The sequence below is a fragment of the Phacochoerus africanus genome, chromosome 13 (assembly GCF_016906955.1).
Source record: "Phacochoerus africanus isolate WHEZ1 chromosome 13, ROS_Pafr_v1, whole genome shotgun sequence".
Classification (NCBI taxonomy): domain Eukaryota; kingdom Metazoa; phylum Chordata; class Mammalia; order Artiodactyla; family Suidae; genus Phacochoerus; species Phacochoerus africanus.
This window is the reverse complement of record NC_062556.1, coordinates 25,331,407-25,346,591: the sequence shown is the minus strand read 5'-3', so window position 1 is coordinate 25,346,591 and position 15,185 is coordinate 25,331,407. Positions and strand designations below refer to the sequence as shown.

Sequence of the window (15,185 nt, the reverse complement as noted above, 5' to 3'; positions counted from 1 at the left end):
TCCAATTCAACCCTTAGCCTGGGAACCTCCATGTGCCCAGGGTGCAGCCCTAAAAAAAAAAAAAAAAAATCACTTAGCATACCTGGTACATGGTAACTGTTGTTTTGCTGTCATTAATGCAGTTGCATTTTTAAAGGTTTAAATTGGATTTTTAAAGGTTTAACTGGATTGAAACTGTTTGCATGATTGGATGATTCAAACACACAGAGCAAGCATCTATCTGGAGAAACAAGACAAGCCGTGCAAACTCGCTGGGCAAAACTGCCCTGGAAATCTGATTGATTTCATTTCTTCTTCTTTTTTGCTTTTTAGGGCTGCACCTGCAGCATATGGAGGTTCCCAGGTTAGGGCCTGAAGCCGAGCTGCAGCTGTCAGCCTACAACATAGCCATGGCAACAAAGGATCTGAGCTGGGTCTGCGACCGACACCACAGCTCTCGGCAATGCTGGATCCTTAACCCACTGAGCGAGGCCAGGGATCGAACCCGTATCCTCACGGATACTAGTCGGATTTGCTTCCCCTGTGCCACCACGGTAACTCCCTTTAAGTAAAAACCTGAGCACTTGCCATTTGGAGCATTCTATTTTAGACACCAACACGGAGTAGAGTGAATCTTTTCGGAAGCACCGAAGGAGAAGAAACAGGAAACTCAAGGCCAGATGCCCCTTATCCTTCCATTCCCAGCAGCAGGCAGAATAGGACACTGGCTCTTTATTATTTAAGAAGGCTTTTAAAAGTAATGTGGGAAAGGAAGCCATCCTAGGATCTTTTGATTCCTTTTGGTTTGGGCTAAGAAAATGCAATTACTGAGGAAACCCATCCTTTTATAAAATACTGCGGTTGAAAGGACTTTTCAGTGAGTTAAACTATAAAATCATTGTTGGGCCCGACAGAGCAGGGGAGGGGAAATAAAAATAATTATCCAACAGAAGCCGGTTGCGTGGTTTTGCACAGACCTGGATTTTCGTGTCAGAAGGTGGTGTCCCAGCCTTCGTTGGCTGGGGTCCTTTTTTATCCTAGGTGATCACAAATGATCTTGTTAAGGCCAAACCAAGGTGCCCTCCCTCTCTCCTTCAGGTTTTTGGACACAGGCCACGCACCATGGTTCTCAAGCCACCTTCTTTTAACGCGGACTTTTCATTAAATGCAGGTCGACTTGCTGCTTCTAATGACTTGTAAATCCACCAGTGGTTGGAGATTTCCTTTCATGAGCCTCACGCTGGTTGCTTCTCTGAATTCTGATTACAGAGCAAGCGCAGGAAGGCCCAGAAATGCCAGAACTGTCCAGTCATCACACGGGGGTCCCTTTAGAGATGCTTTCTTTTCTTCCAAATGCTCTTTCTTCCTAACTTATTCCAAACCCCAGGGTCATCGGGGGATAAAGGGCGCTTCTTAAACACCAGACAACATGGTGGAGGTGAAAATCTGCTGTAAAATCTGGGGGATGTCCTTGGTATCCATGGCAACGAAAGACCGGCCAGCTGGTAGAGTCCTCTGAAGCCTGTGGGGTGGGGGATGAAAGACGATTACCATTGCAAATCAGGGCTCCCCTTCTACCCCTGGCCCCTGCAAACCACAGCATCTGAGAGGTTTCTTAGGAGAGGAAGTCTTTACTTTTTAATACCCTGCCTCTGCCGGTGACGGTGGTGGAATCGGCTGTTACTAGGCAACGAAAGGCTTGGAAGAGCTACTGGGAGAGACAGGAGGAAAGCAGTGAATTGAAAGAAAGGTCTTTTCAGTGAGCAAATCAGCGAATTTGCAAAGCAAAAAATGTTCTCCCTTGGATGACTGTCATTTCCTGGTATTTTCGACTCCCTTGATCGAACGGAGCTCTAGGGAGCAATCTGGGATGAGCTCACCTGGGGCCAGCGAATCTGTCGGGCTCACACTGGACTTTTAACTGCTTTTCCTGCCCTAGAAAACAGGCCTTGGAAAACGTTGCCCAGCCAGATCCCAAGTGGTTCTCTCCCTTCCTCTCACTCACTCCCCCATCCCCCTCATCATACAACGAGAAATGTAATCTGACTGATGCAATTGCTGCTTTGATGACATTGAGGTTATACAGGCTTATGGTAATTTTTTTAAATGCCAATTTATCATTTGGAACAAAGGGACATTGGGGGAGGCAGTAAAAGTCCAAGACTCAGTTCTATCCAAAAGAACGCCTCCTTTCACTGTGCCAACAGCGTTTGGTTTTGGAATGACATTTAATCAAAGTCAGCCATCCTGGGCAGTATCATCCATTTGGCATGCCCCGCAGACCAGCGAATTCTGCAGCATATCTTTGGCCAGTGGATGTTGGATCCTTTCCCTAGGAAACCACAAGGGTATTATTGTGCTTTCTTAAGTAGTCAAACAGGATCTGTTCACTAGAAAGACGAAATAGCTATTTCAGCTCAACCAGTATTTGTTGAGCTTGCCGGCTGATGAATCCCGGGCAGGTCCTGGAGTCAAATCTAAGCGGAAAAGGCAGGGTTTGTGTTCGAGGATAGGGAGGTTCTAGAAGAGGCTGACATGCACGACTGAGAAAAATGCCAAGGCAGTTGTAATAACGTGACTGTAATTATATGCTATTAAGTCTGTTCTTAAACATACTCTGCAATCCTGCAGCAAGGCAAAGGGTACAGAAAGAGAAAAAAATGTCAGCATTCTGGACACCAAAACATCTCCTAGTCTGTATAGGACTCTCTCTCTCTCCTTTTTTTTCTTTTTTCTTTTTTGGCTGTCCGAGGCATATGGAAGTTCTGGGGCCAGGGGTCAGATCTGAGCTGCAGTTGTAAACGACACTGCAGCTGTGGCAATGCTAGATCCTTTAACCCACTGTGCCAGGCGAGGGATCAAACTGGTGTCCTGGCACTTCAGAGACACCACAGATCCTGTTGTGCCAGAGTGGGAACTCCTGTATAGGGCACTCAGTACAGGTGGCAGGTAGAAAGAGGTGGCATATGGAGTTCCTGTCGTGGCTCAGAGGAAACAAACCTGACTAGTATCCACGAGAACTTGGGTTTGATCCCTGGCCTCACTTAGTGGGTCAGGGATCCGGCGTTGTTGTGACTGTGGCGTAGGCTGGTAGCTACAGCTCCGATTCGACCCGTAGCCTGGGAACCTCCATATGCCACGGGTGTGGCCCTAAAAAGACAAAAGACAAAACAAAAACAAAAACAAAAAAGAGGTGGCATAACTAAAGGCACATGGCCATTGGTAGTTTAGGCAGGATTTTTTTTTTTTTTGAGGAGATATAGTTTCATGTATGTTTTCCACTTCTTACAAGGACTACAAGCAGAGAAAAGCCATGAGCGCGCCTTTCAGATGGTGATCCATAATGGTATTTATTATCTGCCCATACATTTCTCTCCAGATGATTCAGCCTATTTAGTGTAGCATCTTACTACGGATGCAGACATACAAGAAGGGAGAAGTGTAAGAAGGAAGATTATCTATGTCTATATACGTATTTGGATGTAGGTGGACACACATACATACTTTTTGCAGATACGTGTGCGTATGTCTACATGCAATGTATAGACACACACACCCAATGTCTGATGGGAGAGAAATAGTAAATGTTCATTATTCTAAGTTTGATTTGAGCACGAAGTGAACAGAAATGAGCTTGCCACCTTGATGAAAAGGGCAAACTGTATAAAACGCTGGGTAATTTACTGGTGGACAAATCAGTTTGTGATTTATGTTGTTGGTCGTAAGTTTAAATACAAACTGAAAAAGTAACTTAAAGTTGTCCTGCTCATCCAAACAGAAGCCAGAGGCTCCCATTCCCTGGACTGTCAGCTGCTTGAGGGTGGCAACTCTTGTTTCTATCCCTCCCCACCAACCCCACCACCCTGCCAGCATTGCCACCTCCGAGAAGGGGAAGCCCATGAAATGACATGCGTCAGGTACTCAAGTAGCCTGAGATGACACTTACCTGGTTGCTTGATCACCTAAAGATCCAATAAAAATGGCGAAAGCATTTACTTGGGGGTTGCTTGTCAGGATCTGGGCAAACTTTGCAGGATGTATTCCATAGCGTGACAGGTTGGCATCACTCAAGACAATGACAAAGTACTCGTCAGCTTCCTCTTTGACGATGTCCTTGATGGCATGTTCTGTCCCCTCTAACGTGTGGTCCCCACTCATGCAGAACTGAGCGTGGGCGTGCATTGTCTGGGGTCAGAGACAAAAGCTATGAATGAGAAACTCCCTTCAGAACAAGCAGCAATGATTTTTCTATGGACAATGACAAAGCACAGATACTCTGAGCAAATTCTATTTAATTTGCACCTTAGATGTGCACAGTCTGTTATAGGTTTTAAGTCCCCTTCAAGGAGATGAACCCCCAAAGCCTCTGGCCCTGTCTCACTGCAGTGCCCCCTCCCCGACCTTGACCAGCCTGGGCTGCTCACGCCTTACAGAGAAGCCAGGTAGCCCATCCCTCACCCACCTCTATATAACCTGTTCCTTATGCAAATAAGGCATCCTGCCCACGACCAATCAGATCAAATATGCCTCGTACAGAGATCAAACAGCACTCAGCCCACAGGGGGCTGGGGCAGGAGAAATTGGGTCTCCACTCAGGTCCGTGTCATGGGGATATAAAAACAACTGTGAAGGGAATTAGGCCTCTTGTTTAACCCTAGAGTTCACATGCAGGCTCTTGAGTCCTCCCTCGCTCTCTGAAAATGTACTTTCGTTTTAATAAATTTGTAAGACGCCAGACTGCCTGCCTCCGCTGGCTCTATCTGGCACCACTGCAACACTTCCCAATTACCTGCACTTCCAAATCCGTGGTGCTTGTTGGCAAGAATCAAGAGACATAACGCACGAGTTCCCATCGTGGCTCAGTGGTTAATGAATCTGACTAGGAACCATGAGGTCGCGGGTTTGATCCCTGGACTCACTCAGTGGGTTAAGGATTGATCCAGTGTTGCCATGAGCTGTGGTGTAGGTTGCAGATGCAGTTCAGATGTGGCATTGCTGTGGCTCTGGCATAAGCTGGCGGCTACAGCTCTGATTACACCCCTAGGCTGGGAATCTCCATATGCTGTGGGAAGTGGCCCTAGAAAAGGCAAAAAGACCAAAAAAAAAAAAGAGAGAGAGAGACATAGATTTTCTGGATAAGTGATATCTGGATGAGTGCTATCTGGATAAGGCTTTCGCTTAATGAAAATTTTTAAAACAAGAAGTTGTTTCCAAACTATCCCTGTTGGCACTGATTTTTAAAGTTCCAGCTGCCATTTAAAGGGAGAAGGTGTGAGAAAATATGAAATTTGGTATCACACTAGAGAATGCAGATGACACAGGAGAAAAATAAGGGAAGGGCTGAGTTTTCAGGGAACAAAGTTCTTTTCCTTTTTGTCTTTTTAGGACTGCACATGCAGCATATGGAGGTTCCCAGGCTAGGGGTCTAATTGGAGCTGTAGCCACCAGCCTACACCACAGCCATAGCCACAGCAACGCCGGACCCGAGCCACGTCTGTGAATTTACACCATAGCTCATGGCAAGGCCGGATCCTTAACCCACTGAGCGAAGCCAGGGATTGAACCTGCAACCTCATGGTTTCTGGTTGGATTTGTTTCTGCTGCGCCACGACGGGAATGCCAGAACAAAGTTCTAATACTAAACACTGTACTCACATCAACAGCAATGGAGGAAATTTACTTTAAAATCATGGTGAGTATGTTTCTACTGTAGATATAAGTGTGTTCTTATACCGAGTTCATTGTTAGAAAATAGTAAGATACACATACAGTTGGGATTAGAGAGTACTCTAAAAAGAGTCATTCTTTTCCTTCTGATATATATAGATCGATCTATCTATCTATCTATCTATCTATCTATCTATCTATCTATCTATCTATCTATCTATATGTGAGCTGAGAAGAATTGTATAGGCTGTAGATGGAGACTCAGGTTGTAGAATCTCAATAAAACCCTGAACATATGTAGGAAGAGAGTTTAAATTTTGTAGGGTGTAGAAAAGGAATTTAGGCATGATGAGTGCTTTCTCCATTTAATGCTTAAATGTTTGTGAAACAGAAAGTCTTTTTCAGAGTTCCCGTTGTGGCTCAGCGGAAACGAATCTGACCAGCATCCATGAGGACACAGCTTCCATCCCTGGCCTCACCCAGTGGGTTAAAGATCCGGCGTTGCTATGAGCTGTGGTGCAGGCCGGCAGCTGTAGGTCCAATTCGACCCCTAGCCTGGGAACCTCCATGTGCCATGGGTGCAGCCCTAAAAGAAAGAAAGAAGGAAGGAAGGAAAGAAAGAAAGAAAGAAAGAAAGAAAGAAAGAAAGAAAGAAAGAAAGAAAGAAAGAAAGAAAGAAAGAAAGAAAGGAAGGAAGGAAGGAAGAAAGGAAAGAAAGAAAAAGAAAGAAAGGAAAGAAAGAAAGAAAAGAAAGAAGATTTTTTCATTCCTATAACAGTTGCTTCTTCAGTGACTCTTTTCAGTGACCAGAAGACTTTACCTAACCTGGTGGAAGTTTTCACGCGATAGAGGTAATTAAATGCACTTACCTTCAGAATTTCTAGTCTTTGCTTGTTGTCCTTGGGGATTTTGTTAATTGGAACCAGATCAATGTTGTAGCCATCTCCAGAGTGTCCAGCGATGTCATACTATAGGCAAGAGAATCAAAATTAGAAGCCTCCATCTACTAAAGAACTGTCATTGGACCTAGGAGGCTCCAAATATTTGGTTTGTTGTTGCCCAGAATTGCTCAGCACAGGGCCATGGAGAAGTGCAGAGTGACGCATGTGTGCTTAGCAACAAAAGCAAAGATGTTCCAGGCTCTTTCACTTCTGGTCCATCCCTGTGGATGACCAGATGTGCTCTGTGCTTTCCAGCAGAAGGTAGAAAGTATGATGAAGGCTTCAGGGACCACCCAAGGATTCCATTCTTAACTTTCGGGGGAGAGTTTACACACACACACACACACACACACTGTGGTAGGCAGAATTCTAAGGTAGCCCCCAGGAGTCCTGCTGCCCTGGTATATATAGCCCTATAATCCTCTCCCTTTAAGTGTGGGCAGGACCTGTGAATATTTTGGCATATCACTCATGATTATGTTATGTTATGAGGCAACAGGGATTTTTCAGATGTAATTAAGGTTAGTAATCAGTCGGCTTTGGCTTGATTGAAATAGAGAATATCTAGGTGGGTCTAATTTAATCATACGAGCCCTTAACAAATACAGTTTTTTTTTTTAACTCAATAAATTTTATTACATTTATAGTTGTACAATGATCATCACAACCCAATTTTATAGCATTTCCCAAAGTAGAGTTTTTATTGTTATTTATTTCTTTATTTTCACTTTTTTCTTTTTCCTCCTTCTGGCTGATCGTAGAAGGGAAAGACAGAGAAATTTGAACTTCAGTGGGATCTGACATGCGGAGTTATCTGTGGCTGAGATGGGAGCAGGGGATCACAGGGCAAGCCCCCAAGAGTCGCATTGAGGAGCAACCCTGCCTGGGAGCCCTCATGGAAACAGGGACCTCAGTTCTACGATTACAAGGAACTGAATCCTGCCAACAACCTGAATGGGCTTGGAAGCAGATCCCTCCCCAGAGCCTCCAAGTAAGCGCCCTGCCTGGCTGACATCCTGATTTCAGCCTTATGAGACCCCAAGCAGAGCACTCAGATGAGTCTGCCTGGACTTCTGAACTACACAACTACAACTTAAGTAAACAGGCATTGCTTTAAGAAGCAATTTTTGGTAACTTGTTACACAGCAATAGAAAACTAAGACACATGCTTTCTTTTTTTTTTTTGTATTTTTTTTTATTTTTAGGGCCGTGTCCAAGGGATATGGAAATTCCCAGCTAGGGGTTGAATCAGAGCTACAGCTGCCGGCCTACACTACAGCCACAGCAACTTGGGATCCAAGCCACATCTGCAACCTACACCACCGCTCATGGCAATGCCAGATCCTTAACCTACTGAGCAAAGCCAGGGATCGAACCCACATCCTCATGGATACTAGTTGGATTTGTTTCTGCTGCGCCACAATGGGAACTCTCCACATAGTTTTTTTTTTCTGAACAAGAAAGTGAAACATAGGCACTGTAGAAATTATAGAAATTATAGAAATGCACAAAAAAGAAAGTAAAAATTAGCCATCATCCCATCACTCTGTTACTGTTTTCTTGTATAAGTTTCTAGGCTTGAATTTCCTTTCAAGAGACGTGTAAGGGGTTACACATTCACACACATGTATATTTGTATCAACATTCTTTTTAACTGATGGAGAATGATGACCGTGTGATTTTACAATCTGCTTTTCTACTTTCAATGGTGCATGATATATATTTTTTAGTTTAGGAAATACCTTTTAAATTCCCTATCTCAGTGTGCACACGGGAAAGTCCTGTCTGTGGACAAAAGGCTGGAGCTGAGAGAGGGGGTGTAACGTTCTTTCAGAATCTCGAAAGGCATTTGAGATCTGAGACAGCTATAACTGGGACAAGGTGGCCCTCTGCAATGGTGGGGTTTGCCCCTAAATTCTCCTCCCATCTCCCTCAAAGGATTTTTTTGATGCTGATATGAAGGTTAGAATAGACCTCAGAGTATCTGAGCAACGGGGGGACCTGCAAAGAAAATTCTGGGTGTGGGTCTGAGACAAAAGATTGGAGGGATTACTCAGAATACTATGGGTCAAAATGCTTAAGATTCACTGCCGTCTATTCACCAACTGACCATTAATCAATAGCTATTTTTTGAACACATACCAGGTGCAAAATACTACTTTAGGTATACTTTAGGGGAAGGCAATGATTTCTTTTCAAGTCTATTCCTTTTAAATGTGTGGGTTCTCTGAAGGCAAGGCTGTAGCTCATTCATCTTAAGGCATTTTAGGACCTATGAGTATGCGTGGTGTGATTACTGTTGAAATGCTTTAAGAGCTTTTGCAATCAAATTGGGGCATGAAGAAGCTTTCCTTTCCCAGAAGTTCCCCTTGTGGCTCAGCGGTAATGAACCCAGCTAGCATCGGTGAGGACGAGGGTTCGATCCCTGGCTTCGCTCAGTGGGTTAAGGACCTGGCATTGCTGGGAGCTGTAGTATAGGTCACAGATGTGGCTCAAAGCTGGCATAGCTGTGGCTGCAATGTAGGCTGGCAGCTGCAGCTCTGATTCAACCCTGAGCCTGGGAACCTCCACATTAAAAAAAAAAAAAAAGAAAGAAAGAAAGAAAAAAGGCAGTCAAATGAGTAGTTAGATGTTCTTTATCAAAACCAGATACTGATTAAACAACTCTAGAAACATGTTAGTTACCAACCTGTCTACCATTCGATTGATCTATCACCTACCATTTAATTATCTGCCCAGGAGGAAAAAAAGCATCCTATACTTTTTCAGGCAAGTGAGATAAAAACTTCTTCGCATGCAGCAAAGAAAGTGCCCTTTGCAGAGCTGTCTGGTTAGTATTGAAGTTAGTAAATACTGCAATACTAGCTAGTAAAGTGCCCAGTTAGTATTGCAGAGGCTGAGAAGAGACGCGTGAAGGACAGGATGGGGCTTATTCAATGGTGTGCAGGCTCTGGTTCTCATCTTCCAGATGGGCTTGGGGACTCTTCTGCGCCCCAAGTAAATAAAATGCTTGAGAAGAATTCAAAGTCCATCAAATGTGGAGCATTTCCTGGTTACTATAGATCGTTCTAAGCTTCCATTAAAAACAATCCCTCTTTGTCATAATTATCTAGCATCTGCAGAGTATGGATCCCTACACATCTCACAGAGAGTAATTCACTGATCTTCAGAACTGGGGTAGAGGAAAAAGTGCGTAAGCTCGTTCATTTCTGTTTCTAACCCCCTTTTATGTATTTATTTTTTGGGCCTCACCTGAGGCATGCAGAAGTTCCTGTGTCAGGGATTGACCCCCTACTCCCACCACCACCCCTCCAGATCCTTAACTCTTGGAGCCACCAGGAAACTCCTCTGTTTCTGACTCCTGATCCTGCCATTCACCCGGCCTGCTTCCTGCCAAGACGGCTGTCAAATCAGACCTGACCAGGTATCAGGCTTGCTTCCAGGGAGGGATCATAGGAGTCACTAAACAAGAACCCCACTGTCGTTATCAACTGCCTAACATTTAGATCATAACTTTTTCTGAGTAGCTCAGCATTTTTACGGTCATATTTTTCTCCACTTTTCAGAGCATCCCTTAAATCTCTGTGAAGTCTTATAATCAACGTCCAACATAAACATGAAACCACAGCAGTAAAGAAAAGCCTCAAAAAGAGAAGACAGATTTTAACACTTTTTTTTTTTTTGCTTTAGAGACTTGTTTAAATGCCCCTTTGCTATATTTTCTTTTGAGAAATCTCAAGCATGTAGAGAAAGGTATAATAAATGAAAACAGGAGTTCCCGTCATGGCGCAGTGGTTAACGAATCCGACTAGGAGTCATGAGGTTGCGGGTTTGATCCCTGCCCTTGCTCAGTGGGTTAAGGATCCGGCGTTGCCGTGAGCTGTGGTGTAGGTTGCAGACGTGGCTCGAATCCCTTGTTGCTGTGGCTCTGGCGTAGGCCGGTGGCTATGGCTCCGGTTGGACCCCTAGCCTAGGAACCTCCATATGCCGTGGGAGCGGCCCAAGAAATGGCAAAAGGACAAAAACAAACAAACAAACAAACAACAACAACAACAAAAAAAACCAAATGAAAACAAATGCATGCTGAGTTTCAGTCCAAAACACAAAGATTTATCATGAAATTGGGAGGCTGATTTATAATACTTAGATGGCAAAGAGAGCTTTGCTTAGAATCAGGAGCTACTAGCATTTTTATGAGTAAGATTTGTGTTTAAATTTCTATTGGGAAGGATAATCTTGCTAACCTTGGGAGGAATTATGCTTTATTACACAGCTATGAGATGCGTAAGGAGGTAAGAGGTACCCATCTGAGGCTATTTCGGAAGCCTGATGATGTGTGAAATTCTAATCTCCTAGACATACCAACACACCATTCTCAGGTGGCACTGCTGACGGCCAGCAGCAAAGGATTAGAAGATAAATGTATGATTTAAAAGGTCAAGAGATGTGCCAATAGAACTCTAGGGTGGGAGTTCCTGCCGTGGCTCTGTGGAAATGAATCTAACTAGGATCCATGAGGAGGCAGATTCGATCCCTGGCCTTGCTCAGTGAGTTAAGGATCCAACGTTGCGGTGAGCTGGGATGTAGATCACAGACGCGGCTCGGATCCTGTGTTGCTGTGGCTGTGGTGTAGGCCAGTGGCTACAGCTCCGATTTGATCCCTAGTCTGGGAACCTCCATATGCCACAGGTGTAGCCCTAAAAAAAAAAAAAAAGCCGGGAGTTCCCATCGTGGCTCAGCGGAAATGAATCCGACTAGGAACCATGAGGTTGCAGGTTCGATCCCTGGCCCCACTCAGTGGGTTTAGGATTCAGCGTTGTCATGAGCTGTGGTGTAGGTCGAAGACACGGCTCAGATCCATTGTTGCCGTGACTGTGGTGTAGGCTGGTGGCTACAGCTCCGATTCGATCCCTAGCCTGGGAACCTCTAAATGCCTCAGGTGCGGTCCTAAAAAGACAAAAAGAACAAAAAAAAAAAAAAAAAAAGAAAAAAGAAAGAACTCTAGGCTGTTAGGTAATAATCGATAGTATTAGTTAGCTAAGCTTTCTTCATATAGATGTGAAGGTAAAGAGAAAAATGTTTTGAAGGTCAAAAATTCTAGACTTAGCTCTGACATTCACAAGTCACCTACCCCCCCATCTTAATTCTCCTTATAAATAATGCTGGTTTCGATGGCCTCTAATATTGTATGCTTGAAAATCACTTAACCTCTCAGACAAGTAGGGATCATCTGTTTTATATAACCTCAGAGAGTCACTGAAAGGATAGGAAAATACATTTAATGAGTATAATGTCAACGTTTTTACTGGTCTTTTTTTTTTTTTTTTTTCCTTTCTTTTTAGGGCTATACGTGTGGCATATGTAAGTTCCTAGGCCAGGGGTCAATCCAAGCTGCAGCCTCCAGCCCCAGCCCATGCCACAGCCACAGCACCTCGGGATCTGAGCTGCATCTGTGACCTATGCTGAAGTTTGTGGCAAGACCAGATCCTTCATCCACTGAGCAAGGCCAGGGATCCAACCCATTGCATCCACATGGATCCTAGTCAGGTTCATAACTCACTGAGCCACAGTGGGATCTCTGTACTGGTCTTTATGCTTTACAGAGGGCCTCTGCATATCTCATTTCATTTGGTTTCTTTCTCTCCACACCTTTGGAGGTGGGTGTTAATTTTTTTTTTTTTTTCTTAAGGGCTGCACCTGTGGCTAGGGGTCCAATCAGAGCTACAGCTGCCGGTCTACACCACAGCCACAGCAACTTGGGATATGAATCGTGTCTGCAACCTACACTATAGCTCAGGCCAATGCTGGATCCTTAGGGGGTGGGTGTTATTAACGTCATTTCCCAAATTAAAAAACTGATGCTCGGAGAGATTAACAGTCTTAAGGTCAGCAATCTAGAGATGGCAGACATGGTATCCAAACCTCTGACTCTAAATTCAGTGCTTCAGTATAGAAAAAGAACCATTCCCTCACTACTCCCTGTCCCTCTGCCCCCTCCCAATCTCTACTTAGGCTTTTTGAATCAATTCTATGATTGAGTCAATTCTGAATTCATATTTAACTTTGAATGGATTCAGAGAAGCCTGTATACTCTTCTTTGGTCATGCAGCAATACAAATTTATTCCAAACCTGAGCCTGATAGGGTGACTGATTTCCATTTCTAAACATGTGAGGAGTTTCCTGGTGGTGGGTGGGTTAAGGGCCTGGCATTGTCAAGGCAGTGGCTCAGGTCGCTGCTGTGGCGTGGGTTCGATCCCTGGCCCAGGAACTTCCACATGCTGTGGGTGTGGCCAAAAAAAAAAAAAAGTTAAACATTTCCTAATGCCTGAGACATTGGGAAAAGGTGAATTATAGTTGCTGAGCCCAGTTTGTTTGTTTGGTTGGTTGGCTTTTATGGCCACATGCATGGTATATGGAGTTCCCGAGCCAGAGATTGAACCCCAGCTGCAACTTCAACCTACATGCAACTGTGGCAATGCCGGATCTTTAACCTGCTGTGCCAGGCCAGGGATGGAACAGTCAGATTCTAAACCTAGTGTGCCATGGCGGGACCTCCAAATTAATTTTGTTTGTTTTGCTTTTTAGGGCCATACCTGTAGCATATGGAAGTTCCCAGGCTAGGGGCCGAATTGGAGCTACAGCTGCGGGCTTACATCACAGACACAGCAACGCTGGAACTGAGCCACATCTTTGACCTACACTGTAGTCTGTGGCAATGCCGGACCCTCAAGCCACTGATCAAGGCCAGGGATCGAACCCACAACCTCACAGTTCCTAGTCGGATTCATTTCTGTTGTGCCACGGTAGGAACGCCCACTAGTCAGGTTCTTAACCCACTGAGCCACATGGGAACTCCTAGGTTTTCTAACCCTCAAAAAATTTTTTTAAACAGTGGAGCTCTTTCTTTTGGCATAAAATCCCAGATTCTGAAACATCATGCCATAGCAATATAAAGTGGAATTATTGTGGTTGAACTGGGGATGGAGGGGAAAGAATAAAAAGTTCTGGCATTCCCGTCGTGGCTCAGTGGTTAACGAATCCAACTAGGAACCATGAGGTTGCAGGTTCGATCCCTGGCCTTGCTCAGTGGGTTAAGGATCTGGTGTTGCCGTGAGCTGTGGGGTAGGTCACAGACATGGCTCAGAGTTGGTGTTGCTGTGGCTCTAGCATAGGCTGGCAGCTACAGCTCCGATTAGACCCCTTGCCTGGGTACTTCCATATGCTGCAGGCGTGGCCCTAAAAGGACAAAAGACAAAAAATAAATAAATAAATAAATAAATAAGAATAAAAAGTGCTGCCCACACACCTTCGCCCCCAACAGCCTTCAAGAGCATCTGGCCTTAGTCCATGCTTTCTATGTCTCCACAGAAATAAGAAATTTGAGGGTTCCCCCCCGCCCCAAAGTCCAACCTCTCAATAACTCAATAAATCTATTTTCTGGTGTCACCATTTGCGTGCTCAGTGGGAAAATACTCACCTCACTTTTGGTGTTACACCAAAAGTTCAAATACTTTGAGGAAAAACAATTAAGGCTTTTGCAAAGGCGATCTGCTTTAAAGTTACAGGGAAAACATTCCTAGGGATTTGGAGAACTCACGAGGAATAAACTGGAATGAAGGTAAAGAAAAAACATGCGTTCTGCCTTCTATGAAATGAGTCACGTAACTATTACCATTCGTCTTTTGACACCAGGGCTTGAGTGCCGTGTGACCATAAAAAATCCCGCTGATTAGAAGATTCGAGGAGTTTAGGTTGATCATTAGCAAATAAATGCTGCTCCTGTAAAGGCTGTTCCTGCGAATAATTGAATTCAGTTGGTGGAACAATTCTGAGGAACTTAAAACACTCCAGATGCCTTTGAAATGGGTCTGCCACTGAGCGGGCTGTCCCCTCTCAGTCCTTCTTGCTCAACGGTCCCTGCGGTTTGGCATGGGTCAGGCTACGGTGGAATAAAGGGGAGGTTGACTCCCAGGGAGCCTCCTGGACTTGGACTCTAAGGATGCAGAGCCCAGGGGCTGCGCGCGAGCCAAAGATAACACAATGCAGAGGCTAAGAGAGAGGCTGCGGGTGGGGAAGAGTCTAGATCTCCAGGCCAGGCCAGTGGCTTCTGAAGGTCTCAAAGCAAAACACAGACGAGACAGCTTTACAGCAGAGGGATCACTGCAGGAAGACGACGTTAAGAACCGCCTGGAACGGGGGGGGGGGGGGGGGGGGGGGGGGGGGGGGGGGGGGAAGGAGTCAGCGCACACTGCTGGATTGGATGTGTGACACCACAGGTCGTGCTGTCCTAGGTGACAGAATATATAATTTTCATCAGGAGCTCCTAAAACTGTCTTTGGTTCATGGATCATTTTACACACAACACAACACAAACACACATGCATGCACAACTAAATATATATATATATATTTTTTTTTTCTCCTTTTTTTGGCTGCACTCTCGGCATATGGAAGGTCCCAGCGACCTATGCCACAGCTGTGGCGATGCTAGATCCTTAACCCACGGTGCCACAGCGGGAACTCTGCATCATTTTATATTTGCTGAGTAAATGATATACTTTCACTTGTCATTCCTAGGCCTACGTTTCTTCACAAAT

The 15,185-nt window shown here is 44.8% G+C and overlaps 1 protein-coding gene across 2 annotated transcripts in view; it reads right to left on the bottom strand.

The window, feature by feature from the left end:
• Positions 1-643: 643 nt before the first annotated feature.
• VWA8 (von Willebrand factor A domain containing 8) overlaps positions 644-15,185 on the bottom strand; it is a 392,083-nt gene continuing 377,541 nt past the window's right edge. For both annotated transcript variants that reach the window (XM_047755719.1, XM_047755720.1), the window contains 3 exons: positions 6,516-6,614; positions 3,926-4,164; positions 644-1,501 (listed from right to left, as the gene is read on the bottom strand). In XM_047755719.1, coding sequence (XP_047611675.1) covers positions 1,393-1,501; positions 3,926-4,164; positions 6,516-6,614 — 447 coding nt within the window. In that variant the 3' untranslated portion in view covers positions 644-1,392. The remainder of the gene's footprint in view (positions 1,502-3,925; positions 4,165-6,515; positions 6,615-15,185) is intronic.